This window comes from Rhamphochromis sp. 'chilingali', assembly GCF_963969265.1.
Source record: "Rhamphochromis sp. 'chilingali' genome assembly, chromosome: 9".
NCBI lineage: Eukaryota > Metazoa > Chordata > Actinopteri > Cichliformes > Cichlidae > Rhamphochromis > Rhamphochromis sp. 'chilingali'.
In genome coordinates this window covers 30,548,791-30,576,698 of record NC_137936.1, presented here as the reverse complement: position 1 = coordinate 30,576,698, position 27,908 = coordinate 30,548,791, and the positions used below count along the sequence as shown (strand labels likewise).

At 38.9% G+C, this 27,908-nt stretch overlaps 1 protein-coding gene across 3 annotated transcripts in view; it reads right to left on the bottom strand.

The window, feature by feature from the left end:
• The window catches only part of igsf21a (immunoglobin superfamily, member 21a), a 194,024-nt gene that overhangs the window by 126,199 nt on the left and 39,917 nt on the right, over positions 1–27,908 (bottom strand). For all 3 annotated transcript variants that reach the window (XM_080891829.1, XM_080891828.1, XM_080891830.1), the window contains one exon: positions 8,183–8,295. In XM_080891829.1, coding sequence (XP_080747955.1) covers positions 8,183–8,295 — 113 coding nt within the window. The remainder of the gene's footprint in view (positions 1–8,182; positions 8,296–27,908) is intronic.

Here is a 27,908-nt window from a genome sequence, read left to right as displayed (position 1 = left end):
CGGTCTGCTGAGTCCATAGTGGTCAGGTCGTACTGTCACGGTCTGACTGGGGCAGACCGTATGTGTTGCAGAGGAGGACTCAAACGCAGACCAAAACGTGGTGTGGATTAACAAAACAAGCCGTTTATTGAGGTTAGCAACGAGGGTACAAAATAATAGGGCATCGGTGAAAACTAAACAATAACCTAAACTGGGTGAACTAATAACAAAACATGAAAAACCTTAACCATAGTGAACTGACATGGGTACCTGGAGATGAGACATGGATGAGCAGACGACCTGACAATGGCATGCAGAAAACAAAGGGCTTAAATACATACATGAGGTGATCAGGGGAAGTGGAGACACATGGGGGAAACAGCTGACAGACATAAACCTAATGACAGGACCAGGAGAGGAAAGCTAAATACAATAAACAAAGAACACATGACATTGTCAGAATAAAACAGGAAATACTAAAACTAAAACATGACAACACAACTTAACAGACCTAATATGTGATGAATAAATACAAAACCCCAAAACATAGAAAACCCAGGAATAATAACTGCCTAAACTAAAGGCAGATAGGAAATAACACAAACTAAATCACATAACAAAATGAGACAAATACAAACATGAACTCAGAGCGCTGGGTCAGAGACCCAGCCTGTGACAGATTGTGCTGAAAAACGGTAACGTTCACACAGGAAATCATCAGGAAATGATAAAATGTCCAAACGCGCTCTAATCACTCTCTCCCGGCGGAGAGCTCTGCGGAGAATTTGGGCTTCAACATCTACTGGCTCTTCAAGGAAGGAGCACGCCATGTCTGACACTTCCTACAGTCAGGTTTCCGACAAAGAGGCGGAGAAAGTTAGGGTTAGTTGAAGTAAACCTGCTAGGGGCAGGTTAGCTTCACGGAGTGTGTCGTCATAGTAACTCACTCAGAATTAATCTAAACTCGCTTTGTGAAACCGAAAACCCAGAGTTTTCGTTAACTCAGGGTATACTTACTCAGAGTTTGCACTAAACCGGCTTCCTGAAATAGGGCCCTGGTAACGAACTAATCATGTGATTCAGGTGTGTTGACCCAAGGTGAGATCTAAAACCTGCAGGACACCGGCCCTCGAGGCCTGGAATTGCCCACGCCTGGGTTACACTATGGCTCATGACACACAGTGTTCAAAAAATGGTTATTAAGCTAATCAACAGTTTACAGAAAACCAGTGTTACAAGCTAATTATACTTAAAATCGCGTTTCATATTTTTGTTGTAACGTTGCACATTTATGGACAATTTGATGATTGCTTGCTAACAATTTGAAAACATTTCTGCCTTTATGCTTAGAAATTTCCTCTGCACAATAAAACTATAAAAGCCAAAGTACTGCAAGTATAAAGTTTCAGCTTTTTTTTAAACAAAAAAGTTGATAAAGTCTACAGGAATATTTGAATGGCAACCACAAGTTTCATAAAAAGCTCAACTTTGCTGGAGTTTGTGAAATCTAAATAAATCCATTTATTTCTGACCTCCAGACTTAAAAAACACAAGTTACATTTGGCAAAATAATCACCTCAACATTTGGAGATTAGATTCTAGTTTCTTGTGTAATTTGTTGTCAAAAAAGAATAGAATAATGTATAAATTTTTAACATGAATAAAATGAAATCTCTTTGCGTACACTAATGATCTTGAATCGAAATATTCCACTAGATGGACACAGCTAATGATAGAAATTAGAGTAGCAGTTCAGCAAGCTGACAGGTCAGTGGTAAATTAGGGAAGCATTTTAGGGAAGATACTTGTGATGGTGAGAGAGAAGATCTCAGAAGAACTATGCCAAGGAGAGGGGAGGCTTGTGTAATGGGTAGAATGAGGGGTGAGTGGACAGGATAGAGACAGGTGATCCTGCTATTAAAATTACAAGGGGAATTCAACAGGCAGGCACAACTTGTTACACAACCACTAGTATGGTACCCATTGGGAGATGTCCCATATGTACTATATGTATTCATTAAAATGACATAAATTAAAGTAACTGCAGCATTAGATGAACTCGCAGAATTGTGTCAGCGCTCCAAAGAGGGCCCACCCATCATTACTATTACGTATGCTGTTAAAGCAGAAAAGACAGCTTGATGGTATTACATATCCTCAGTTTTTAATCTGTGGCCTGCCAGCATTCACTACTCACTAAAAACATTCATGTGGCCTGTAGTGCATTATCGTACACACTTGAGAGGCTCTCATTTATTTGCTCTTGAAGCATTAGCTGCAGGGCTATAGCACATCCATTACTGAAGACTGGTTTTGCTCTCTTGCATTCAACACCCTGTTTGTGTCTGTCATCTTGAGTAAACTAAAATGAGAGTATTATAAGGGATTCTATCCATAAACGATCATTATTAAAGATACGAGTGGGAGGCATAAAAGGAAGCGGGGGTGAAAATGTTTTATTTAGCCTTTTTTTGATGATTGAAGTTGTTTTTGTGCCTGAAATCTATTTTCAACATCTAATTTTTTCATGTCTACCCATCTGCATGTTTTTAATGGTGCATCGGAAAATCTACGCAACATGCATAATCAGGTAGACTCTGCAGACTCTAGGGAAATTACCTCAATGTGGGGAATATGGAGTTTTTAGAACTATTAGGCACCACTAACAATAGTGATAATATATTCACTGAAAAACTGGTATGATTAAGGGGAAGTATAACACCAACCAGCCTAATTAAACCACTTAATAAACTCCTGTCCTGAGACATAGTCTAAGACCAGAAGTCAGCCTAATAGATATAATAATTGAAAAAACAATAACATATGAATAAATGTGAATAAACAGTATCACTGATGCAGAAGCAGATAAATGCACATTTAAACAGAGAAGGTAATTTATATTAGGGAGGGTGGCAATGTGTTTGTTATTTTAAGAAGCTCTTCCATTAAAAGATCCCTGTTCATGAAATCAAGACAGGGCCCGGGATACTTGCAGAAGACTTTCTTAAGTTTAAGAGTTTTGCTTTCTTGTTGAATTAAGATATTAAAAATGTTGCATGTTTTGTCCTTTAGCCATAAAGAATTTTTCTCAAACTTAAATGATTTGATGTCATGTGAATAAACTTTATTATTAGGGGATAAGACAAATACAAAATATTTTATATAAAAGAAACACATAGCAATTCATATAAAATACATTTATTTTACCTTGCTGTATATACGGTTGAGAATTTGAGTTAGCATGCCTTGAAAGGTCCTCGAAAATAATGAGGTTCGTCTTTAACACAGGTATGCTAATAAGGCATGCTAATTCTGACTGTAGCATGGAGGCGTTATGCTGAAAAAAAATCCTCAAACAGAATATGATGTGACCTAATATCATAAATAAAAATAAGCTACCTTCAGCTGTTCCCTCTTCACAAAGGGTCATTACAGCAGATAGCTCCACATATTTCATTTACTTTTACAACACACGCTCTTCTTGACACGAACCCCAAGGGATTTGTATTTCCTCCCATGATCAAAACGGTGAGCTTTCACTTGTTAGTGAAAAGTGTAAACCACCTCACTGTGGAGCCACTTAGCATCACAAATGAACATCAGTGAAATATTCATCTTATTCAGGACTCCCTGTGATTGGCTGAGCTTTGATTACGAGTATTCCCAAGGTGAGTATCAACCCCAGTTTCATTTGAACAGGAGGTAAAATGGGAAGTCAACAGTATTTAGTCAAATAAAAGGCAGAGATTAAAGAAACTTTGGCAGCCAAGTGGGTAATTGATTTATAATTTATCAACGGTTGTGCTGAGCAGTGGCCTCCGGAGAGCTGAGGTTGATTTCTGTTACAACCTTTTTGGTTTCCCCATGAGAACACTTAATATGGGCAGCTCTTTTCTCTCAGTGGTTATTTAAAGTACAGCTATCAATAGACACTGCAGAAATCTGAAAGAATGTAAGCAATGCTCCCCAAATTCTGCTTGATTAAATTAAATTGTCACAGCAATGAAGGTGATCTATGATAGCAAGGTGAATGTGTAAAGTGCCATAAATCTCTTTGTCCTACCTTGAAAGGTCAGCATTTGCTCAGATGGGCCCAGAGATACTGTCTTATTCCACAATAATAAAAGTGAGAAAGCAGAAGCTGCTCAAAAGACACACTTCCTGCCTAAGCAATAAACTGCTGCTTGCTCATTAATGAATAGTGTTGCAGCTTAGGTTTGGGAAGGGGGGGGGGGGGGGGGGTGAAACCAAGGTGAATATCACTACAATATCACTACAATGCTGTACTGTACATTACAGACTCTTCAAATACACTCAGAATGACCCAACAGAGACTGCATACCTCAGTAACAGAGTGGGGTTTTTGGATACTTTAAATTGTACAAATTCAAGCTCACATTTTTAATAACCAGTTTATTTGACAGATAAACAATAGTAAATGTGGACCCAGAGTACTGACTGTATCATTTAGGGGGATTTTTAACCTTTCCATTACACACTGTGTGGAAAATGTATCTCCTATGCCACATAATTAATATTATAGTTGCTCGCTTAAATATTTCATTTGAAGGACATTTTATCAGTTCTGTCCAGATTTGTACAGATAGAGGGATAGACATAATTTAAGGGGGGGAAAAATCCATAAAAATTATGCATTATAGGTTCAACTATCCTGACATCCATCTGTCCATTTATTTTTTGGGGCTATCCTGTGGGAGCAGCAGCCTAAGCAGAGGGACCCACATTTCCCTCTCCCCAGCCGCCAGCTGAATGTGTCCTGGGTCTCTCCAGTGTGTCCTGGGTCTGCACCGGGGCCTCCTTCTGGTGGGACATACAAGGCACACCTCACCCAAAGGGAGGTTACGTCTCATTCCTGCAACTTCCCACTCAGATGTGAACTGCACTAGTGTGAGCTGGAGGTCACTGCCTAATTAAGCCAACAGAACCACATTATCTACCAAAGAAGAAATTAGATTCTGAGGCCACCAAAGTAAAATGTTTCTTTCCATAAAAATTCTGAACAAAATTTGTGACAAAGGGCAGTCCTGGCAACAGTCCAACACCCACCTGGAACGTGTCTGACTTACTGCCAGCAACGTGGACAAAGCTCCTGCAACACTCGTACAGGGACCATATGGCTCGTAGCAACTGGCCAGACACCCAATACTGCCGAAGCACCCCCATAGGGGGATGCAGTTGAATGCCTTCTCCAAGTCCACAAAACACATATAGACTGTTTGGGCAAACTCCCACGCATCCTCAATTATCCTCAAGAAGATAAAGAGCTCAGTGTTCCATGACTAAGACAAAAACTGAGGTTCAACTAACGGAAGAACTCAATTCCGGCACCCTGGTACACCCAGCAAGGGTGAGGAGTGTGATACCCTGTAGTTGGAGCACACCCTGTGCCCCCCCTATTAAAAAAGGGAACCACCACCCCAGGCACTGTCCCAGATGTCCACACAATGTTGCAGAGGTGTGTCAACCAAGACAGCCCTACAACATTCAGAGCCTTTAGGAACTCGGGGTGAGCCTTGTCCACCCTAGGGCCTGGCCACCAAGGAGCTGTTTAACTACCTCAGTGACCTTGCCCTCAGTGATGGACGAGTCATCCTCCTTGTCCGTGGACTCTCCTTCCAATCCCTTTGTCAGTGGGATTAATAGGTTCTCGAAGTGTTCCTTCCAAACTTCAACTATATACTCAGTTTAAGTCAGTAGCACTCCACCTCCAATGACCACCGCTTTCCCCTCCTGAGTGTTTGCCAGAATTGCTTTGAGGCAATCCGAACGGCTTTTTTCATGGCCTACCCAAAATTCTCCCACACCCGAGTTGTTACTTCAGCTACCACCTAAACTCGTTCCATCAGCTGGCTCCGAAATACCACAGGCAAACCAAGCCTGATAGGACTCCTTCTTCAGCTTGACACTGTCCACCATCTGGTTCAGAGATTACCAGCACAACAGGCACCAGCCACGTTGTGGCCACAGTTCCTTGTAGCTTCCTCTGCAATGGAGGTGCAGAACACAGCCCACTTGGACTCAGTGTCTCTAGGCTCCCTTGGAATAATTCCAAAGTTTTGAAGGTGTGGGTAGTTCAAGATCTTGCCTCTGCCTGACGTTCCCAGTGTACTCTCACTATACGTTTAGGTGGAGGATGCTGGAGAGACCACATCCAACTCACCACCAGGTGAGTTGAAAGCTCCGCTCCTCTCTTCACCTAAGTGGCCAGAATATACGGCGGCAGATACAATGATACCATTGCAAAATCGATCATCGACCTCCAAACGAGAGTGACCTGGTGCTACTTGGACATCCTTTTGTTGGAACATGGTGTTCATTATGGACAATCTGTGGTTTACACAGAAGTCCAATAACAAAACGTCACTCAGGTTCAGATCAGGCAGGATGTTCCTCCCAATCACACCCCTGGAGGTCTCATTGTCATTGCCCATGTGACCACTGAAGTCTTACAGTAGGACGAGGGAGTCACCAGACGGAGCACCGTCAAGCACCCCACTCACTGATCCAAATAAAACTCGGTACTCTGAACTATCATTTGGTGCATATGTGCAAACAGTCAGGACCTGTTCCCCAACCTGATGGTGTAGAAAAGCAACCCTTTTGTTCACCACAAGCCCAGGGGATACAAGAGTGCCCACCCCTTCCCGTTGCCTTTTACCAAGGGCAATTCCAGACTGGATCAGAGTCCAACAGGTCTCTCTGGACTGGTTCCAGAAACCAAGTTTGGGGTGAGTCAAACTAAATAGCCTGTATCGCTCAACCTGAATTACTACCTCAGGCTCCTTCCTGAGCAGAGAGGTGACGTGTCAGAATTGCAAACCTCTATACCAGGGGATGGGACCGCCAGGGGCTACACCCCTGACTACTGCCTGACACACATTGCACCAGGCCCCTATGGTGCTTCTTGCAGCTGGTGGGCCTACAGGAGGGTGAGTCCATGGCACATCTCAAGGCTGCACCCAGTTGGGCAAACTATATTGACATTTAGTTAAATATTGCTTAAGCTTAGGAAATGCTTTATACATATATTTTCCTATAGTCAGTACAACAACTCTAGTGTTGACATCTTTAATTTTCAGACGTTGAGCTTACAAGAATCCATCATTTTCTATTAGTACATACAACGCTGTCTCTTGGAAATGCTGTTTATTTGCAGCTTATGGTGAGCGGCCTAACCTTTAACTCATTCACTGCCAGCCATTGGCAGTGAATGAGTTAAACCCATTGACTCATTCACTGCAATTGACGGCTATAGACGTCAATGGCAGTGAATGAGTTAACTGTAAATTCAGTAGAATCCTCCTTAAAGCAAGACCTATTTTAAATAAAGTGAAGGGAGTCGTGCTCATACAATAATAACGGCATCCCCCTGCATTTGTTTTGAAAACAGATCAGTCATTAAAGTGCATCAAAGACACCATAAATGACACAATGCAGAGCAATAATGCATTTTAATGAAGACCCTCAAGCTAGAATGATAAGATTTCAGGGTCTGCAATTTGCCTGTACTGCATTATACAAAATCCGATCACCAGAAAAGTCATTAATGTAAAAAGTCGGACACTTTCACAAAGCAAATCTGTATAGCTCTCAAGAATTACTGGAGAGTTTTTGGCTTAAAGAAAACTGGTCGGGCAAGAATGTGATGGCGGCAGCTGCTACTGCTTTCCATTTTAAGTGCTTATCAGTGACTCACTTGAAGTGAGACAAATTTCGTCTCTTTCAACTGTAACATTTTGCAGATTTGCTTTACTTCAATACAGAACTTTAAAACATATAAACCATTATAGTGGACATACAAGGGCTTTTTGTTTTTTCTCCTTCAACAGCTACCTAATTATAAGCAGCACTTAGGCAGTGTATCACACCAACTGGGATTTTAATAACTGTTGAGTCACCAGCTGTGAACTATTAAGAAATGATGGTGATGACCACCAGATTGAGAAATCAAATTCTGAGCAACATCCAGTGATGCCTCTCATACAGCTGGCTCAAATCATAGCTTGTTTTCTAACAACTGCGGTTTGACAGCACATGGTTGTTCTAACACAGCCATAAACCTGTGATGTGACTACTGGCATTGACCTCCTTGAAATGACAAATGGCTAGAAATAACACAAACAAATGCTCCAGAAAGCAACTCATGCTTAATGGCTTTGAAACTGTAGAAAGGTTTACTCACCCTATACCAAACAATCTCACGCAGCCTTCCATCAGTTTTGAAGTTACACTTGAGAGTAACAGTCTCACCAACAACAACAGGAGGCAGGGGCTCTATGGAAACTGTCAAATATCCTGAAAAAAGAGAATGGAAACAAAAACTTTTAGTACAGTAACATACGATAACTACACCTTTTCTGAAACAGTATATAATTTAGTGGTTCTTTTCTTCTTCTTTTTTCTTTAGAAAAGAACTCAGTAGTGTAGAATTAATAGATTCACTCTGGGGGAAAAAGTCATGTTTTATCCTATACAGAGAAAAGAACATGTTACCATGCATCCCTTCATTGATAGTTACATAAGTCACGGGTTTACAGATTAAATCAAACAAATGAGCTACAGTGCAACTTCTTTTAACTGACTTACTGCAGGTTTGCCAAGAAGTTGTCTATTTGATTCTTGCATTATTATTTTCATTGGATTTATCCAGCACATTTGGTTGTGCAATGTGTTTTAAGCTTTTCACCAGTTATTTTTTTAAGTTGTTTGCCCTTGAATACACATCCTCCTTCAACCTCTAATAGAAGCAAAGCTATTTCAGCAGCATCATGACAATGAATAGTTGGTAAAGAACATGATGGAAAATGTCAGGCACAACATGGGCAATGCTGCCATTGCTTCTGATAGGGCGGGCTGATAATCCATATACAATAAAGTTTTTTTCTTACACTTCAGAATCACAAAATATACTATCTAATTTGTTCCATGCAGTATGCAACCTCAAGCTGCCTAAATTTATTGTAATTGAAGATTAAATGAAAGCTGCTGTGATAAAAAGTCAACAACACACAACAAAAAAAAGCTACGTACACACAGAAAAACAACAAACGCAAAACGAGAAAAATCTAAGAAAAAGTAACTGCCAAATACAAGGTCAAACTCTTCAGAGATGAATGCTTCATTGTGCCTGATCATCAGCCCTTTGCGCACAAAAAAAAAATCACACAGAGCTGCAGTTTCACAATTCAACACTCACACACACACACACACGGTGATAACAGAACAGCACATCAGCATACGTGAGATTATATCGCCCAAATAAAAATGGAGTGATACAAAGGCAATTACCTGGTGATAATGAGAAGACCTGAGAAAAAATAAATACATCCAAAAACTGTCGGGGGGTGGGAGACTAACGACTGAAGGAAAGGATATTTGTACTAAAAGGGTTAACTGAATCAAAAAGAATTTATTATAGCTATATACAATCCTAAAAGATATAGTATTTAGTTTATGCATTAGCAATAATCTCTTTACATCTGGCTAAGGCAAAATGAAGCAGTTAGTAGGCTCATTTCCAATGACAGACAAGCTACCCTCTGCTCAACATATCACCAGCGTCAGCACATCCAGTATTTAATGAGGGAATTATATCTCAGAAAACAGATGGATATAAAAGTGAAAATATAAAACTGAATAAAATGGCACTTAATGGCCAATATTTCTATATAATATTGACACACTGACATAACTAACAGAATATTAAGGACATTAGTGTTTTACAGAATTCCCCAGGTGATCAGTGTAAGAAATGGACAACTGCAGAGACGTGTAGCATGAACAGTCCACCGTAGGTACCTAATTATAGGATGAAAAAGCACTTTTTGTGCTTCCGTGCTGGGAAAATAGTGATCAGAGGCAGAATGTTTTTTCAATATCCATCTCACTCACTTGTGAGTATATCTCAGAAATCCATTTCATTTTTAAGGACTACACATAAATATGCTCACGGTCTTGTGCAAAGAATGTAATTTTGTCATACCACCTCCACCGGTCACGACAGATGGCCACCCCCTCCCTTAACCTGGTTCTGCCACAATGGAAATTTAGATATTTAGAACTGATTTATAAAATGATGATTGTTTCTCCGAGGATGTTAAAGGTGGTAAGTAAATGACATTCACAAATATAAGTGAAATTCACAACCACCAGACATTGCATTAGACCATAAAGCATATCAAACTAAAACCAAAACAAATAGACATGTCAGCCATGCCTCCACTTGCTTTTGGTATATCATCTGCCAGAAAGCTTAGGGACACTACAGCCAAAGAAAAGAAAAAAGAAATCTCCTGCCAAAACCATCACAACCATTAGCCCACACTAGCATTATAAAATATCATACACTAAATGGCCATAACACAATACAATAAGCCAACTGATTTTAGGCCCACCATTGTGATGAGAGTCTTTACTGCTGTTCTGCTGCTCTCCTCTGGTTTATACACAATGAAGAAAACAAGGGAGAGCAGTTCACACTGAGCTGAAATTAAACAAGTGTACATAAATTAAAATAAATAAATTTCCTTTTTAATATTTAGATTTTTTGGGTGCGCTGACTCTAGTACGAACTCTACCATCTCCCTGCTATTTTCTGCAACCTTTTGTAAATACCAGAAGAGCAAGATACTGAACAGAGAAGCTCTGACTACAACACACACAGAGGAGTATTTCATTTTCTATAGTACACTGCCTGGCTTTTTTTGTTTTATTCTATGATGAACCAAATGTTTTCAATTTGCCAAAACTCTAAACTGCAGAGTTTTTTAGGCCAGTTCAAAAACTCAACTACTATGAAATCCGGCCGTTGTAATAGATGCAATACACAGTTTACCGTTCCCTTCCCTGAATAAGACATCATACATGGTAGCATATGTTGCTCTAAAACTTTTCAGAACAGTCTAGTCTGGAGGACCCGGTGTCCATTTTTTAAAAACAGCATTTAAATTTTTTGATTTTTCTGACCACAGAACAGCTTATCACTTTGTCTCAGTCCATTTTAAATGGGCTATGTCCCAGAGAAGACAGCAGCATTTCTGGATGTTCTTTTTCTCTGCATAATAGCTTTAACCTGCATTTGTGAATGGCACAGTGAACTGCATTCACAGGCAGTAATTTCTGGAAGTATTCCTGAGCTCTTGCAGTGATTTCCATCACAGAATCATGACTGATTTTAATGTGATGTTGGGCCCAGAGATCACTGATTTTTGGCCTTGACCCTTGAGGATGGAGATTGCTCCAGATTCTTGCATACTTTTGATATTATGTACTGTACTTGATTAGATATTTCTTCACAATTTTTACAATTTCACAATGAGCAACATTATTCTGAAATGGTTTGCAGCTGGCAGATGCTGTTTTCGCAGACTGATTAACCTTGTCCATCTTTAAGAAACCCTGCCTCCCTGAATGCCTTTTTGTTCTCCAATCAAGTTACTGACCTGTTGCCAGTTAAACCAATTAGCTTCAAAATATTTCTTTTTAGTACCAATTACCTTCCCAGTCTTTTGTTATGTTCCAACATTTGTGAGTTCTACTGTCAAAATCAACATGAGCTAATATTTTATTCTTAAAATAGTACGCTTTCTCAATTTGATATAGTTTCTCATACTGTGAATAAAAGTACGGGTTTATGAGACTTCGAGTCTTTATTTTATGTCTTGATTTAGATTGTAAACAACCTTCAAACTGTGTATCCATTAAAGAAACTGTCATGGAAGTCAAATTACATCATATATAAGCCAACATGACACAACCAACATGATAGGATGAACACGGGGACATTATAGGTGAGCCATGTGTTTCAGTAATTCTGTGCAAAACTTTACTAGAAATCCTTGGTTCTTGGTGGCATACTCGTGTTCTCCTCCAATATAGAGTCATGTGAAAAGAAAGAACAACCTTACTGCTTTCACAGGAGTTAAGAGGGAAAGTAGCAGCCAGGTGCCAATTGAAAGCCCGTGGTAAGTCTTTAAGAGAGCTGTGCATAAACAAATACCCACAAACTTGAATAGACTGAAGAGGAGTAAAGAAGACTGAATCAAAATTCAAGCAGAGTGAGGTGAGACTGATAAGGTCACACAGAAAACAATTATTTCAAGTTATTTCTGCTAGATGTGCTACAGGATATTCAAACATGCGGTGTCCTTAGTTTTTCATAGGACTACATAGAGTCCTGTTTTCTTTTTACGTTTGTTTCATGTGACTGTAGTTGCTATCTTGTTCACCATGATTCACCTCAGCTTGTTTGCCACAGTTTAGATGACAACGTGATAATCTTTCGAGTATTCCTTTGATAAAACTACACTGCATCTCACTACTTCTCCAAAAAGCATAATTGCTCTAAAACACTATCTCGAACACTGGAAAACATGAATTCCTATAAATATGTAATAGGTAATAGGTAAAAGTACATAAAACTGACATACGTATAGTACATTAAAGAAATGTAAGATGTATCGTCACTGGTAGACTCAGCTGTCTCGCATGTCAGTGCACCTAGATATGCTTATTAAGGAATCTTAATTTAATCAGCAGGCTGAAGAGACCTTCTCTCCAGAGTCAAATTGAATGGATAAACCTTTTCTGGGACTGCATGTCATTAACACAGAGCTGATGCTCTTACGGAAAATCCTCACCACTTACTATGAACCCACAAGAGGAGCAGGCTAGCCTTGTAAATGTCTCTGTGCGAGTTTTTCAGTGAGGTGGCGTAAATGCATATTCAAAAAATAAAAAATAACAATCATAATTCTGTGGAATGTAGTGTTAGTCATTTGACAGGAGACAAGTGTGTGTCTTGCCTTCAGTAATGGACATATTTAGTTGCAAGTGATAAATGGTGGTTCTTTTTTGTGGTTGCAGGGATTAATTGTGAACAATTCACTGACTATGTGGCACAGAAAAAGAAAGTAGCATAGCCACGGACATAAAAATGCTGCAAAGCATATGGAGAGGGATGAAAATTTTTTAAAAGAGCACATTACATGGGTTATGCACTCGTACCGGAGAAGTTCACATTTCATATAATCCCTATGAGAAACTGGAGCAGTTTCAGTCTGAACACACCAAGACACGAAGGCACAATTCCCATGCAATTAAATGACTTCATCAGTTAAACACATTTTATTTACCCATTCTCACTTGAAAGTGTTCCAGCAAAGCTACATCCCTTGTTGTGATTGATGTTGTAGTTAAAATGCAGACTATGAGGAAAATTCACAGAGCGAAAACTCTACAGTGCTAATTCACTTTGAGAATACAAACCCACAATGGCAAGTTTTTTTTTGTTTTAGTTTTTTTCTTAACCACCCATGAGATAAATTCACAAAACATTTCAATTTTGTGATTGTTTAGACAGCTGTCTGCAAAACCATATCTGCTCTGAGTGGGCATACAAGTCTCCAATCAGCCATTGTCCATACAAAGAAACACTTAATATAAAATCTGCAGCACATTTTCTCTGCAGTTTTTCGTGCTTTTATGATTCCACTATATTTCAGTTTCCACTGCTATTGCTTTTATTGAAGCAAAACATATGCCTCACTCTAACCCAACTTACCAATTATGAGTCTGTTCTCACAATCAGACTCATGTTACTGTGGGAATGAGAACATGGGTCTATTTTCATTCCCACAGTGTCAAACACTGCTGTTCAGTCAAAGCCAATAGCATCTCAGAGATACCCACAAGATGTTCTTTTTAACGCTGTGGGTACCGCTATCATATAATGTGGTATTTAAAACAAACCATGATTTTTCTTTTCTAAATCTAAGTAGGCAGTTAAAGTACATGTCTAGCTATTTTATTCCTTCAGTGTGGCGATAAAAGATGTATTTTTGAAAAAATTGGGGGGGAAAAATCTAGGAGATCATTAGTTCTCTGCTGATTTTCTTCATTTAAAAAACCTTCATACCAACATTTCTCTTACCAATTAGGTATGTGATCACCTGTGTATACGTTCACATTTTATAAATTGGAATGTGGCCTTGAATGTGTTGGTAAAAGCATTAACATTAAAAAGTGTGGTTTGATGACCGGATAGTGATTGTCAATTTACAGCCTGCTTCACCTATATAAGACATAGTATGGCCTCCATCCCTTTCCTGGTTAAATCTTTCAGTGCTACCTGGGGGTGGAGTTTTACTATTAAGGAGAAGGCATGCTATCTGGATATTTGGATATCCATCTAAAAGAGGCGGGGCATTCAATTATAATTCATTTGGAGCTGAATATTAATGCTGATGATATTTTATTTTTGTATTTTTTTAAAGTCAGCATTCAAAATATCGGATGACATTTTGAATGTGCACGGATTAATTCCCATACCCATAAATCCCAGTATTTAATCCACTACATGGTTGTAGTTACTACTATACAGTCGATACCATTTATTCAGTTCATTTATTTAAATTATATTTTGAATATTTTAATACACGAGACCTCACATAAGTCAAACGTGTTTAATAATGCAATGATATGCTGTATTAAACAGTTATTGATCCAGAGTTATTTCGCTGCTTTGAAAATTTTTAACCTTACGTGGATGTCACATCACTTGATCCGTCTATCAGGTGAATACTGGTGTGTATATACATATATATATTAGAAGTTGTGCCATGCATTATGAACATCCTCACTTTAGCTGTATTTACATTCAAAGGTAGGGAGACTCTTTTTCACGTGGGATTTTTTTTTTGTGCGTTTCTGCTTTTTTGTGCTGCACAATATTGAACCTTTCAGCGATATTTGGCACTGCCTCTAAAGGAAGTCTCAGATATATTGCTAACGGTGCTCACAGCCACCTATCCATAACCTTTATCTGCATGAATCTGACACACCGCTAGGCCTGAAATCCAATACTCCCAAACCACAGCAGTGACTCTCACATGGTGGCTAGAACCAACAGAGCTTGTGTTGCAAATAGTTCCAATTAGTGAGAGGAGAGACTGAAGAAATGTGAACGGACATTTAAAACACACTTGATCAAAGAAAAATGTTCAGCACCCTTTGAGAAACTAACTGCTTTAAGGGGAGATAATTTATTATGACTGATCGTGAGGTTAAGCCCATTGTTCTACAAAAAGAACATCCAGAAAATCCTTGAAATTACCGGTTGTAACTAAAAAGTGTTTGCCAATGAAGAAAAATACTAGCAGATCCCTGTAAGAGCACATAGGCAAGTGTGGAGTGGCCAAAGAGTGCATGGCATTTAATTGGCTCATATTAGCTGGTTGTGGAGGCAGACAAGGCCTCCGGCTTGTCTTAATCCATCAGAGGCGCTGTTGGAACAACATCTAATGAGGGCTGCAAACTATGCTTTCTCCCATTAATAACAGCAATTTGCCAAGATGCAATGAGAAAACAAAACACAGCCAATGATGGACCGGCCCAAAATGTGCCTGTTATTGTGCTCTGTGATTTATGGCTATGGCCTACCTTTGCTTAGATGTCAGTGCGACTTAATGTATGAGAAAAATGGATGACTAAGTTTCTCAGAGCGCCTCCTCAACTGTGCCTCCAAGCAATGTAAACAAACAGAACTGATCTGGAGTGTCGAAAGCATGTTTGAGGTGATCACTTCCAGAAAATGAATATGTGGGATATAATATGGCAATTTTAGTGGGATTTTAGCAAGGATTGGGGATTGATTTAACAGACTGTATTGGAACAACAAAATATTTTACACCATCACACACATATTCAAGTGTAATTAAACACATAAAATATGCCATGTAAGAGAGTCAGCTATAAATGTCTACAAATGTGGACCCATCTGGTAATCGGTCGATTCATCTGCTAACTGCATTTCTAAAATTATGCGCTGGATTTGAAGGCAGTGGTTCAAAGCTTGTGGGCAGTGATGTGTTTTTAATAGGACGGAAGGCTCCTTAGAAAATGTCATGACTGATATGTGTTTTACAATGTACTGCTAGCAACAAATACATTTGTAATATCTGCGTTTAATCACTGTTCTTGTAGGTTTGTCCAAAAAGGAGTATACTTTCATCAAAGATTAAAAATGCAGATAAATATCAGAAAAAAATAACCTTTTCCCCACATCATTTTTATAACACAGACAAGCTAATATACTAATATAATAATAAAAAAATACAAATTATACAATAATATTTTTTTATTTTAAGAAAATGGTTTCTTACAGTCATTTTTGAACCTTTCAAACAACACAAAAAAGGTTATGGCTCTGGTTATATATATTTTTTCTCTTTTTGTCTCTCATTTTGTTTCCCTGGTTGTCCCTCTATGTCTAAGTCACTTCCTTCTCCTTCCTTTCCTGCGCATACCATCAGCATGCTTAGTTGTAGATCATCAACCCATCTGCAGCAGCAAATCTATACCAGCTCTCCGGTCACTCTCTGCTAGATTGCTCTGCATAAAACAGGTTACTTTTAGGTCTCCTTGCCTCATTGTGCTGCGTAGTTAACTCCCCATGTTTTTGTTTTGTAATATTATTCTCCTGTGCTTAGATCCACCACCTCATCACCTGTCAAACCAACTCTGTTTCACTCCTCTTCTTGCCTACGGCTCCATTCACTAGCCTGACCCGCTCTCCACCTGTCAACCACACCAAACCCCTTGGTCACCTGTCTGCCAGTGTACAAGCTTTCAACGCTCCCATCTTACAACCCCTTATTAGCTACCTGTGTCAGCTTGTTCAAACACCAACAGCATTCTTGTGTCTGCTTGCTCCACTTTCTTATCTGCGCTCTCCTTACTCCAGTAACCTTAAACGGATGTAACGTCTGTGTTTCCTTACAAGTGACTCGTATCATGAGAAATACTAAACATCTAAATTAAAAATATGAATTTGTATGCAAATAATGTGTATCCGTACCTTAATCTTAGAGTAGTGTTTTTTTTTTATGTACATCTCTGGCAATCAAAACATTTCAAGCAGAACGCACCGAGCAGCCAAGCGATTTGTCTGACAGCTTGTGGTGCCTTATTATTCTCTGTTGTTAAGCTGTATCTACCTTGGGTGCTGCATCCCCCAGATTTCACAAATGTCATGGTGTCAAAACCAAACATGATGGCCCCAACTACCAAAACAAGGTTGTGAGAAATTGGCTTTTCCTTTTAACTATACTTATTTTTCAACATTCACAGATACCCATGCAGTAGATTCAAGACAGAAAAATAAGCTATTTTACCCTACATTACTGAATCTTATCCTATTGAGTGCAACAGATTAACAATAAACAATAGAGTTTGTCCAATTCATTAGAAAATACTCAAAAATACTTATTGTTTTTCTTTTTTTTACTCCATCTTTAAATTTAACATATTTACGAGGCTGGTAGTCAGCATGGATGAATGAATGCTGCAGTGAAGAATGTTCAACACACCTCAGGTGGTGATTTGTAACTGTACATGCAAGCTGAGCTCAGGAAGCGTTGCGTAGCGGGAGAAGCTCGATGACTGGATGTTGATTTATTCTTGCCAAGAACACAATCTGTGACCATGCGGAAGGTCTTCTTTTGCTAACAGAAATCTGGGAGTTGATTTTTTCAGTCAGTGATTTACTGTTTAATGATATGCCTAAGCTTCAAGAGTGTCAGCACTTGGTAGATGTAATCCCACCTCCCCATGCTCTTCTACACCCATCCACACACACACACACACACACACACACACACACACACACACACACACACACACACACACACACACACACACACACACACACACACAAAGCCCATATTGCTCACAATGAGCCATGTCAGTGGGTCCTCATTCTGAATGGCCTCAGGCCTGTGGAATTATTATGTCATTGGTAAGCAGAGTTGAAGCTAGAGAGGAAATATAGCCAGTCTTCCCAGAAGAGTTAGTTAAATGCTATGTACCACTCTTAGCCACTCAACTAAAAACTTTAAATCTTAGATCCCTCTATACCTAGTTTTTTCTCATCTATATTTGTATTGGTGTACATTAGCCAGTGAGTACATATATTTCTCATTATTTGCTGTGAAGTTATTACAGTAAAGCACTTTGAGTTACATTCATTTTAAACTTTTAGAAAATAAATGCCAACACATAAACATGTTTTCCTCTCTCAAACCATTAAGGAAAAAAACACTCTTGAGGTTTAAATTGTATAGCTTTCACAGAAGGCATGCATGATAGAGACAGAGGATGACCACTGCTGAAGCATGCAAGTAGACCCCAGGGAGTAGTAGTAGTACCAGATTTTCAATGGCCATGCCATCAGGAAAAATGGCTCATACAGCCATGTCTGGTGTAGATTATCCAGCTGGGAACTTGTATGTGCAGAGAAAAATGTGCCATTAGCTTGTGTGTTTTCACTGGAGATTTCCAATGCCTCAGGAGTTTACATGATTTGATAATTTGTATGTCTGAAGAGCACTGCCTGAAAAACTGGAAAATGGGTAACTAAAAAACAAGCAAACAAAAAAACCCTCCACAGTCCTTTCAACAGTGGAAAGCACTTGACAAGAGGGGTCTGCAGTCTGCATAGTGCTTATGTTACATGTTTTACCAAAGATGTCAAAACATAAAATGTGATAGTTTACAGATAAGATTATTTGAGTGAAACTGATGAGAAAGGAAAACTTGAGAATGAAAAAATGCGATGATAGACAGCAAAGTGGAAGTACCTTTAGCTGTTTGGCTCAAGAAAGGCAAAATCCAAATACCCAGTTTATTTCATTTAAAATCTACTGAGGTATGAAAGTGTCAGGTGTCACTAGAGGATGGTGTGGATGGATGATGGTAAATGTATACAAAGTATTAGATAAGGATGTAAAAACCAAAAATAACCGAACAAGTAAGAATGATGGAAGTGGAAGCTTCTGAGAAAGAGAGAAAAAAAGGACTGAGAGAGCAGCCTTTATATCCTTAATCACTCCACATCTCTGAGCTGCTGCTGCCTAAAAAAAGGAAGAAGCAGGGTGCACAGAGGCCGGGCCATTACAACATACATAAAACAAAGAAAAAAAACCCCCATAAGATTTTACTACTATATTACTATATATAGTTTTTAAGGACAGAAATATGTCTTTCTGTTTATATGTGCTTTTAAATTATTACACAAAATGCACTCATGTAGAAAATGCACTTAAAGAAAAATCTTCCTCCTCCTAACTAAAGTTATTCATTATATTGGAATATCTGGCAAATTTTATGAAGATAAAGCCATTCTTAGACAGACCAGTAGGATAAAATGCCTTTTTTAGTTTTTGAAAGGATATTACACTGCATCATCCCACATATATAGATTCATCTGCCTTCTAGCATCATTATTGCAGCTGTGTAAATTAGTTGTTATTGTTGTGGCTGCCAATCGAAATAATTTTGTTTTGGGAGAAGTGAACCAATTTCTTTTCTTGGTTGAGTTGGTGGGGGTTGGCAGGGGTGCAGTGTCTCAGCTTTCTGAAGCCAGATGCAATCAAAAAGACACACATCTATAAAGACTGAAATGTGTGTTAGGAAACAATAAGATGCTTTTGTAACATGTTTCTCCCCTAAACTTATGTGCCTCCTCACTGCATTAGAAATCCAAATAATACACTCATGTAGGAGGACCAGGAGTTTCTGTTCAGAGCTGCAACTCGACCATCTCCTAAATATTTATGTGAAAGAAAAACTGAATGATGCACATAATGTCAAGCAAAAACCTCTACTTTAGGGTGAGGTAAAGAGCTGAAAGTGCATTGTTTCACAATGAGGTTGGATTTTTATGTAATGCTGTAATTTTCAGTTCTTCCATGGTACTGACTCAATGGTCAGTTAGGGAACATATAAGCAGCCATGTAGAAAATGGTCTTATTGACACTTGACCATAAAGAAGTATAACAAAATGTAATATTTTATTGGCGGTATCTGCAGTAAGTGAATCAGCTGCAGACGTGCACTGAAGCAGATAGTGGCCTAAGTGTCTACTCAGCTTAGAAGTGTTTATTTTGCCTGAAAATTAAGTGGACATCCACATTACAGACCAAATGTGTTCCCAAATACCACCTCACCCCCAAACAAAGCAATTTATCAAATAGCATTTATGATTCTATTCACTATTTTTTACTCCAATATTCATAAAAGCCTCTGGTACAAAAAGTGTGGGTGTATGTAAGTAAACTCATCACTGACAGGGCAGGAATCACAGTTCAATTTTAGTGACAAACAAACAGGCAAACAAACACATGATAATGGATGGCTATGTAAAAGATGAATAAACGAGAGAGTTTGAATACTTGTTTCGTTTTTATGATCTCTTACAAAAAAGGCAAATTAACAAGATATGGAACTGTGAGAAAGACGTGGCTTTTTGCACCTCTGCAAAATAATATTCATAAAATGTTACCTGGTTTTGTTTTGTTAGTTTGGATTTTCCCCATTTGTTTATAATAAATACAACAAACAAGCACACAGCTAAGAAAAAAAAATAGCACAGAGCCTAGAAAATAGATATTCCAGTGTGTCTTTAATATGGTAAATGGGTTCGAAATTAATGAAAGGCCTCAAAGAAGTCATGATGTTGTTACCAAGGAAGCAAGTTGTCCTGGTAACCCAGAAACAGACTCGCTAGGGTATCAGTAACTGTTTGTGCATTCAATCTGTAGACCTCTGCATCACCTAGGGTTGTGAGCAATGGCAGGAAATGAGGGAGGAGAATGTGGAAAAATGACCATTCTGAATGTCAAATGGCCAGATTTGAGAATTGTATCCCACATGCAGGGAACATAAACTGCAGACTCAATTAATCATAGTGGAATTGCTACTGTTACAAGGAGGCAGTTTTTTTCAGTGACTATTCACAGCACCTCTGCAATGGTTTGCTCTTGTTCTATCCACTTTGAAGCCTCACTCAACCACTCTAGAAATGCAATCTTCCACGGGCAGTGATGTTTTTTTATTATTATTATTATTATTCTTTCTTTACTCAAACCATTTTAATGTTGAGGCCAGAAAGAGGAGATTTTCTTGATGTCGCAAAAGGTAAAAATAGGAGGAAGAAAAACTATTGCCATAGTGACCTCAATTAAGACATCTACTATTGAGTTTGCCTGACAAACATAACCTGCAGGGTTGTACTGGTGCCTCAGCCCAGCTTTCTGGTATTGTATTATACATTTCTATTAACTCTAGTGGCCCTCAAAACGAGTCTTTCTAATTTGTATCATCATCTTTTTTTTCTTTTTTTGCTCATGGCAGTGTGTATTGTATGTTGTACTTCATAAAAATCAAACAATTGTGTGCGAGGCAGAAAATAGATATTCTGTCATCTATCTAGCTTCATTTAGTGGAGTGGAGGAGTCATGGTGAGTATGATGAAATGAAAAACTACAGTGCATAATCTTCAATCTATTCTCATACAATTATCATACAGAGCAATAAATGGACGTGAGAATGGATCCTATTCTCCGAAAAATAAAGTTGTAATGTACAAGGTGTAACTGTTACAAAACATTATAGTGTGGCAAACTTTAAAGGAAGTACACTAGAGAGGCTACATAAATCCTTCTCTCTATCACAAGAGGTTCCAAAGGTTTTGTAAGTTTAACAGTAAAGAGCTATGTTCATGGACAGAGAATGATCAAAGTGATAATTGAAAGAAATCTGCTGGGTCATGTAGCTCCTATTCTTTTTTTTTCTCAGAAATATCAGCTCAAGTTCAATATACTAAATGCTTTTTTTCATCCAGCATAGTTCAATTACTAGCAGAGAATTACTTAGATATATAATATCAAGTGAAGCTCTGTGACTAGACTGCTGTGATGTCCCCAGGGATTTCACTACTGCTGCCGTCTGCCCGAAAGCTACCTGGACTCTGAGACCATCCACCTGTTAGCCCAGTGCATGAGCACCAATCTGGCTGTTGCACAGTGTAATCTATAGGTGGTTATTACATCAAAAGGCCTTAAAGGTGAGTGGGGGTTTGTTCATCACTCAAGAATCAAGCAAACTGGAAAGAGGGATAAAAATGAAACTCACATGCTGATTTATCAGCACAGTGGTTAGGATTAAAGGACTGCCAGTCCCCTGCCTGTATCACCGACCTACTGCCTGCATGCTTTGTCTCAGCAGCTTTTAAACCCCCACTGTCTCCCAAGACGTGCACCATCACTTTAGTAGAATCAACCCATCATCTGATCACGTTGCTGTAAAATTGTGCTGCGACAAGATGCACAAGCCTTTACGCAGTGATCTTACTCACCATCGGTGTAGATGAAATGGTGCGGCGCACATCTGTGAACATTTTTTCCCTCTTTTTCCCAGTTCAACCTTTACTGTCAAACAAAGGAGAAAGGGGACACGCCCAAACCCAATTACAAGGTTTGTGTTGTTTAGAGGGCTGAGTATGAGTAGACCACTGGTTGACTGCTGATAAAGAAAAAAAACAAAGCAGCACTTTCCACCCCCAGCTTCATTCATTTTCTGTTTTTTTTTCTCTCCTTTTAAACAGCCATTTTAGCACTACTGTGCTTTTGTACCATGTGGAATTGCATCCCCGTTGTCACACTAAAAGCCATATAAAGTAAATACTCAGCTCACCATCAGAAAAATTCATTGCAGGGTGGGGTGGCAACTAGACCTGTATTAAAACTGCCAGAAGAGGAGACAGCTGTCCCAGCCCACGTTCTTATGTGATCTCTGCTTAGGGAGCAGGCTGGTATTCCAAAGCCTCATCTGAAAACAAATTAAAGAGGATTAGAGGCTGCCACTGCAGCTCGTCTCCTCTCCGTTCTGGGGAATAGAGTGTCCTGCTGGCCAAAATGGTGACCTTCACACTGACTTCCTGTCCTGTGTACAGGTGCTCTACAGCAAACATTAAGTTTGTGATATGCCGTCAGCAAAAAGGTCACTGTATGCTTAGATGTTGGGAGGACTGCATGGCCTGTAATATAAATGTGTTAAAATTTCAAAAAGTTAATCTGTTTAAAAATCACAGTGCAAAAAAGTATTGTTTGTGTTTTGCTGTTGTGGTCTTGTATCCCTTCACCCTGCATTTGAAATTAAACAATCACTGTGAGGTGCTGAGTCTCCACATCCACATTAGATGAGTGCTGTAGGAATTGTAGGATTATCCCTAATGCTCTGTCAGTCCTACATTGCAGCCATCATCATACAAAGCTTTTAGTATATTTCTACATGCGGTGTGGTCACTGCCCATTGAAATAGTTGGTCTGTTGTGTCGAGGTTAGGTCATCTTACTTGTTACTTGAACAAGTACTGGCATTAAACACAACAGATGTTCAGGACTTCATATCCTGTCTCAGTGCTACTGCTTGAAATTATGACCAAAACTAATGAGTTTCTCACTAACCTCAGCTTTATCTCCTGTTCAGTGGTAGGGTTTGCGCACTAAAACCTGCAAAACTATTAATAATATCTCAGCTAAAGATCTGCATTTTAACATCCTGGTGACTGTATACCAAGACAGAGACTGGCATATCTGCTCTTCATTGCTGTATCAGCTTGAAAAATATTGTTATATAATCCAAACACAGACTGCAAAGACATGGCAGAAAACAGACAACTCAATAGGGCTCACTGAAATAGTTTAGAATTTTTTTTCTTACTCACTTTATCCTGTACTGAATTACTACTTTACCCTCAGAAGCACTTTGGTGCACTTGAAGTTGGGAGGTGCACAGGTTAGCGTCAGTACCTGAACCAAGGGCATTGTTGCTGATTGAACAGGCACTGTTTTTGATCGTCTGTCAATATTTTCCCCCTGTGGTTTCAGTTACACCAAGCATTAATTGCTTCATTAATTCTGGTATCGTGTATAATTATGCTGTCATTTTACCCGCCTATATGTCCATTCCCAGTGTTGGGAAGGTTACTTTTAAAATGTATTCCATTACAGAATACAGAATACATGCCCCAAAATGTATTCTGTAACGTATTCCGTTACGTTACTCAATGACAGTAACGTATTCTGAATACTTTGGATTACTTAATATATTATCGTGCTTTTTACAACAACGTGAATGTACTATTGCTGTGTGATTTATTACTATTACTGAAGGTCCGCGACTCCGAACTGTAGTAAAGGGACCTCTGACTAATACGGCGGGGTCCCTGTCGGCTCGTAGCCGAAAAATAGCTTTACTTTGTTGTGTGGGTCAACTTTTCTTGCGAGAGACAGAGAGAGGCGTTGAAAGGCTGCTCCAACGGAACTTATTGTTTTCGGAGGAAAACACGAACACGGTGTACAGTCGAGTCTTAATAGCTTACTTACAACTGGGCTCGTCAGGCACTCTTCTTGGCTGCAGTGGTTATTATTATATTTACATGCTTCCAGCTCCCGTTTTTCCTCGATGACAACTCGTACCTTTCCACTCCCCTTTTTCTCCCTCCTCGCGCTCACAGACCCATAACGTGTATGGCAGTCCATTCTCCCTGCAACACGGACTACACTGCCCATGATGCTACATTCTTTAGAGCTATGCTTGTAGCATTCTGCCTGTTAGCTTAGCACAACAACAACAACAACAACAACAACGAAAAGGCGCTCTCTCACCCAGGAAACACACAGTCGCAGAGAGAGCGTCGCCCTGTAACCATGGCAACCGTAACGCTGCCGCCTGGAACAACAGAACGTAGCTGTCAAACAAAACCCAAACAGTCCTGACCCGCGACAAAATGAAACAGGAAAGTACCGCAGTGTAATCCATTTATTTCAACAAAGTAACTGTATTCTGAATACCACCTTTTTAAACGGTAACCGTAACGGAATACAGTTACTCATATTTTGTATTTTAAATACGTAACGGCGGTACATGTATTCCGTTACTCCCCAACACTGTCCATTCCCACTGCCAGCTAGTGGTAGATAGGGCAGTCAAAGAAGTCACAGTGTCTATCCTGCGGCTATTTCCCTTTGGTCATACATATAAATACAAATTTCACTGGAAAAATTGAGTCATTAAATCAGCTAGGGGCCACTGACAGTAAGATGAATGCCAGGCTCCACAAATCAGACTAAACATATTGTGGATATTTATGATGAAACATAAATGAAAGAACAGTACACCAGATCTATGTGAAACCGTTCATTAAATTGATGAGCAGATACGTTCATACATCTCTGATTATTGATACACTGCTGATGCCCCAGTGTCAAACATTTGAAAGTTCTCATGCCTCAAATTGCGGCTTATTCAGAGAAAACACTGCCATAAACTGGAATGACTCAACTATCCCTTGGATCACCTGCTCTTTTTTAAGTGCTTTAGCAGGAAGGCTGAATGGAAGAAAATGATAGAGAATTACATTTATAGTTTCACTGAAAGTGCACAAGACTAAAAGTAGATTTAAGGGATTTTCCCGAATTTCACAAATTCATCTAATCTAACAACATCCATTATGATTCTCAGTTATTCTTCTAATGGTGCACTCCTGCATGCTTTATTGGGTTGCTTTTTACAATTCCCTGCTTTGAGCTGATGCACTTCTGTAGTGAAATGAAAGCGTATAAAGAAATTAAAGTTAGAGAAGCACAAGGTTAGAGAGCACAACCTATGAGTGAAGGGAAGTACCAAGCATTGGTATTCATAGCTGTCCCTCCATTTTGGATCACATTTAGTACTTGGCTGCAGCCAACTGCAGCTCTGACACATGCACATCTCCCCCTCACAGTGTTTGTGAAAGAGCTACTGTGTTAATTGGGATAAACTGTGTTAGGGAGGGGAAATTAATGCATGGCTGTAAACGGGCATAGATGAATCACATCTGTCAGGTTAATTTGATCAAAGGATAGGTGCAGTGCATGTGTATGTACTTTTATTTCTTGTGCACATTTGCTAAGCTGGGCAACAAGCTCCACTCAGTGGAAATTACTTCTGTTAGCCATATTGCATATCACACTATACTAGTATGTGTACTACTTACGCTAACGGTGTTTTTGTTGTCTACTTAAAGTCTATGTGGCCTGATGGTTTGTTTGTTTTTAATATAAAAATTAAGGCTAAGCGGAGGGATTTGAGTGACCTGTTAAATGATTTGGCAAAAAATGTAATTAATAATCATGGAAACCTGCAATAAAACTCATCAGCAGGGTCTTCAATCAAATATTAAAATTTTTTGATATAGTAGCAATGCATTATTTGTTTAAAAGACCACATTTACATCTGCATCAGAAGCCTAAGCCAACATTATCTATTTTTATAGATTTCTTTTTTGCCTAAGAGATAACTGAGCCTTGGAAAAGTCAAGGTAAAGTCCTCTGTTAACCACAAGAGAAGCTGGATCAATAAGTCATATGAAAGCCATCAAAATATCTTTACTTACCCTCTAGCAACACAACCATCAGTCCCAGCTGCTATATTACAGTACTTTTATTTGTTGCTTGGCTCCATCTCACTACATGTGTCCACACAAACATTCACACACGTAGGGATCCATATTGGTAAAAATAAATAAATACATCAAATACAAAAAAAAATCAAATGAATGTTTATTTTAACTCCCTTTTAAGGCTCTTTTTAACTTACAGATGGCATCATGAAGCCAATCAGTCCCGACAATTCTTCGACATGTTTAGCAGCATATGGCGTTAAACCTCAACCTGTTCAGTCAGTAATAACTTGGACTTGATTAATTAATTAATGGGTCTGTTCTGTTGAAATAGACCTGCTTAATAACTGCTTTATTGTACCTAACCAAGGAATTTTGATCCAAATTGAAAGAGGCAGGGGCACTCCGGTGCAAAAATCTCAATGAGAAATGTAAATTATTTTGGAGTTAAGTAGAAATGATGAGCAAATGTGTGTTGTGTGTGAAACTGTATCGCTGTGAATCCTGATGAAACAATTGGTGCGGTCCAAATCATAGCTATGTAATCATCTACAAAAACAAACCTCGTCTGTATAAAATTTTGCCTCAGCATATATTTACTAAATTGGGTACTGGATTTGGTCATTCACAATCACTGTATCAAGTACATTTGTTTTATTATAACTTAAAAAAAAAAATCACAAAAAACAGAAAATGACTTTGTGGCTACAAGACTCAGCCAATTCAATTTGAATCCAATAATTGTGTGATGGTGTGATAAAAATGAAAATCATCACAATCTGGACAGCTCAGACTGCAACTGTCCCTTACTTGGGTGAGTATAGCTGTAAATAGAAAATAGCTTAAAAGTTTTCTTTACAACAACTTCAAAAGGCAATATTATTTCTGACAGCTCCTTTCACGCCTCCGAGAAGGCAATAATTGTGTGTAGCGAGTGCGATGAGAGAATTTCAGCCACAGAAGACAGGTACATGTGTCACACAGATAGAGGCTGCTAAACGCTTGGATACTTTTTTCTGGTTACTGTCTCAGTTTGGGTTTTTTTGTTACTTGTGTTTGTGCATCAATTATGTATCTTTTTTCAGACGGTTAAAAAAATTATTGAATTTGTTTCAGATGTTGCATGTATACATTGTATATACAACATTGTATATTCAGATGTTGTATATATACATATATCAGAAAAAAAACAAGAAAAAACCCCCACTTCTTTTGCTATTGGTGAGAAAATATGCAGTGTTGCTAATTGCCAGAAAGGTCAGGGTAAATTTCTCAGGATTGCTGTGTTCCAGAATCATCTGTGCTCGTCACTCAGCACTGTGACAGACGGATACCATCTCCACGTACACCAACACTCACAATATTTTCTATTCGTTATTTACATAAATTCATCTACAAAACACTCCTGTACACATGACTGGACAATACAAATGATGTTTTTTGCATGTCCACTCATAACTGTTAACTGTGTGATAACTTTTTTCATACCATGGGTCTTTTTTTTTGTGTCACTTTTCATTTTTCAATCTTATGCTAGGAGTAAGCATGATTGTTTAATCACAAACCAGCAGAGGAGGGGATGATAACTGTTTGAGGGGCAGAGTAATGAAGGTATAAAGCTAAATGAT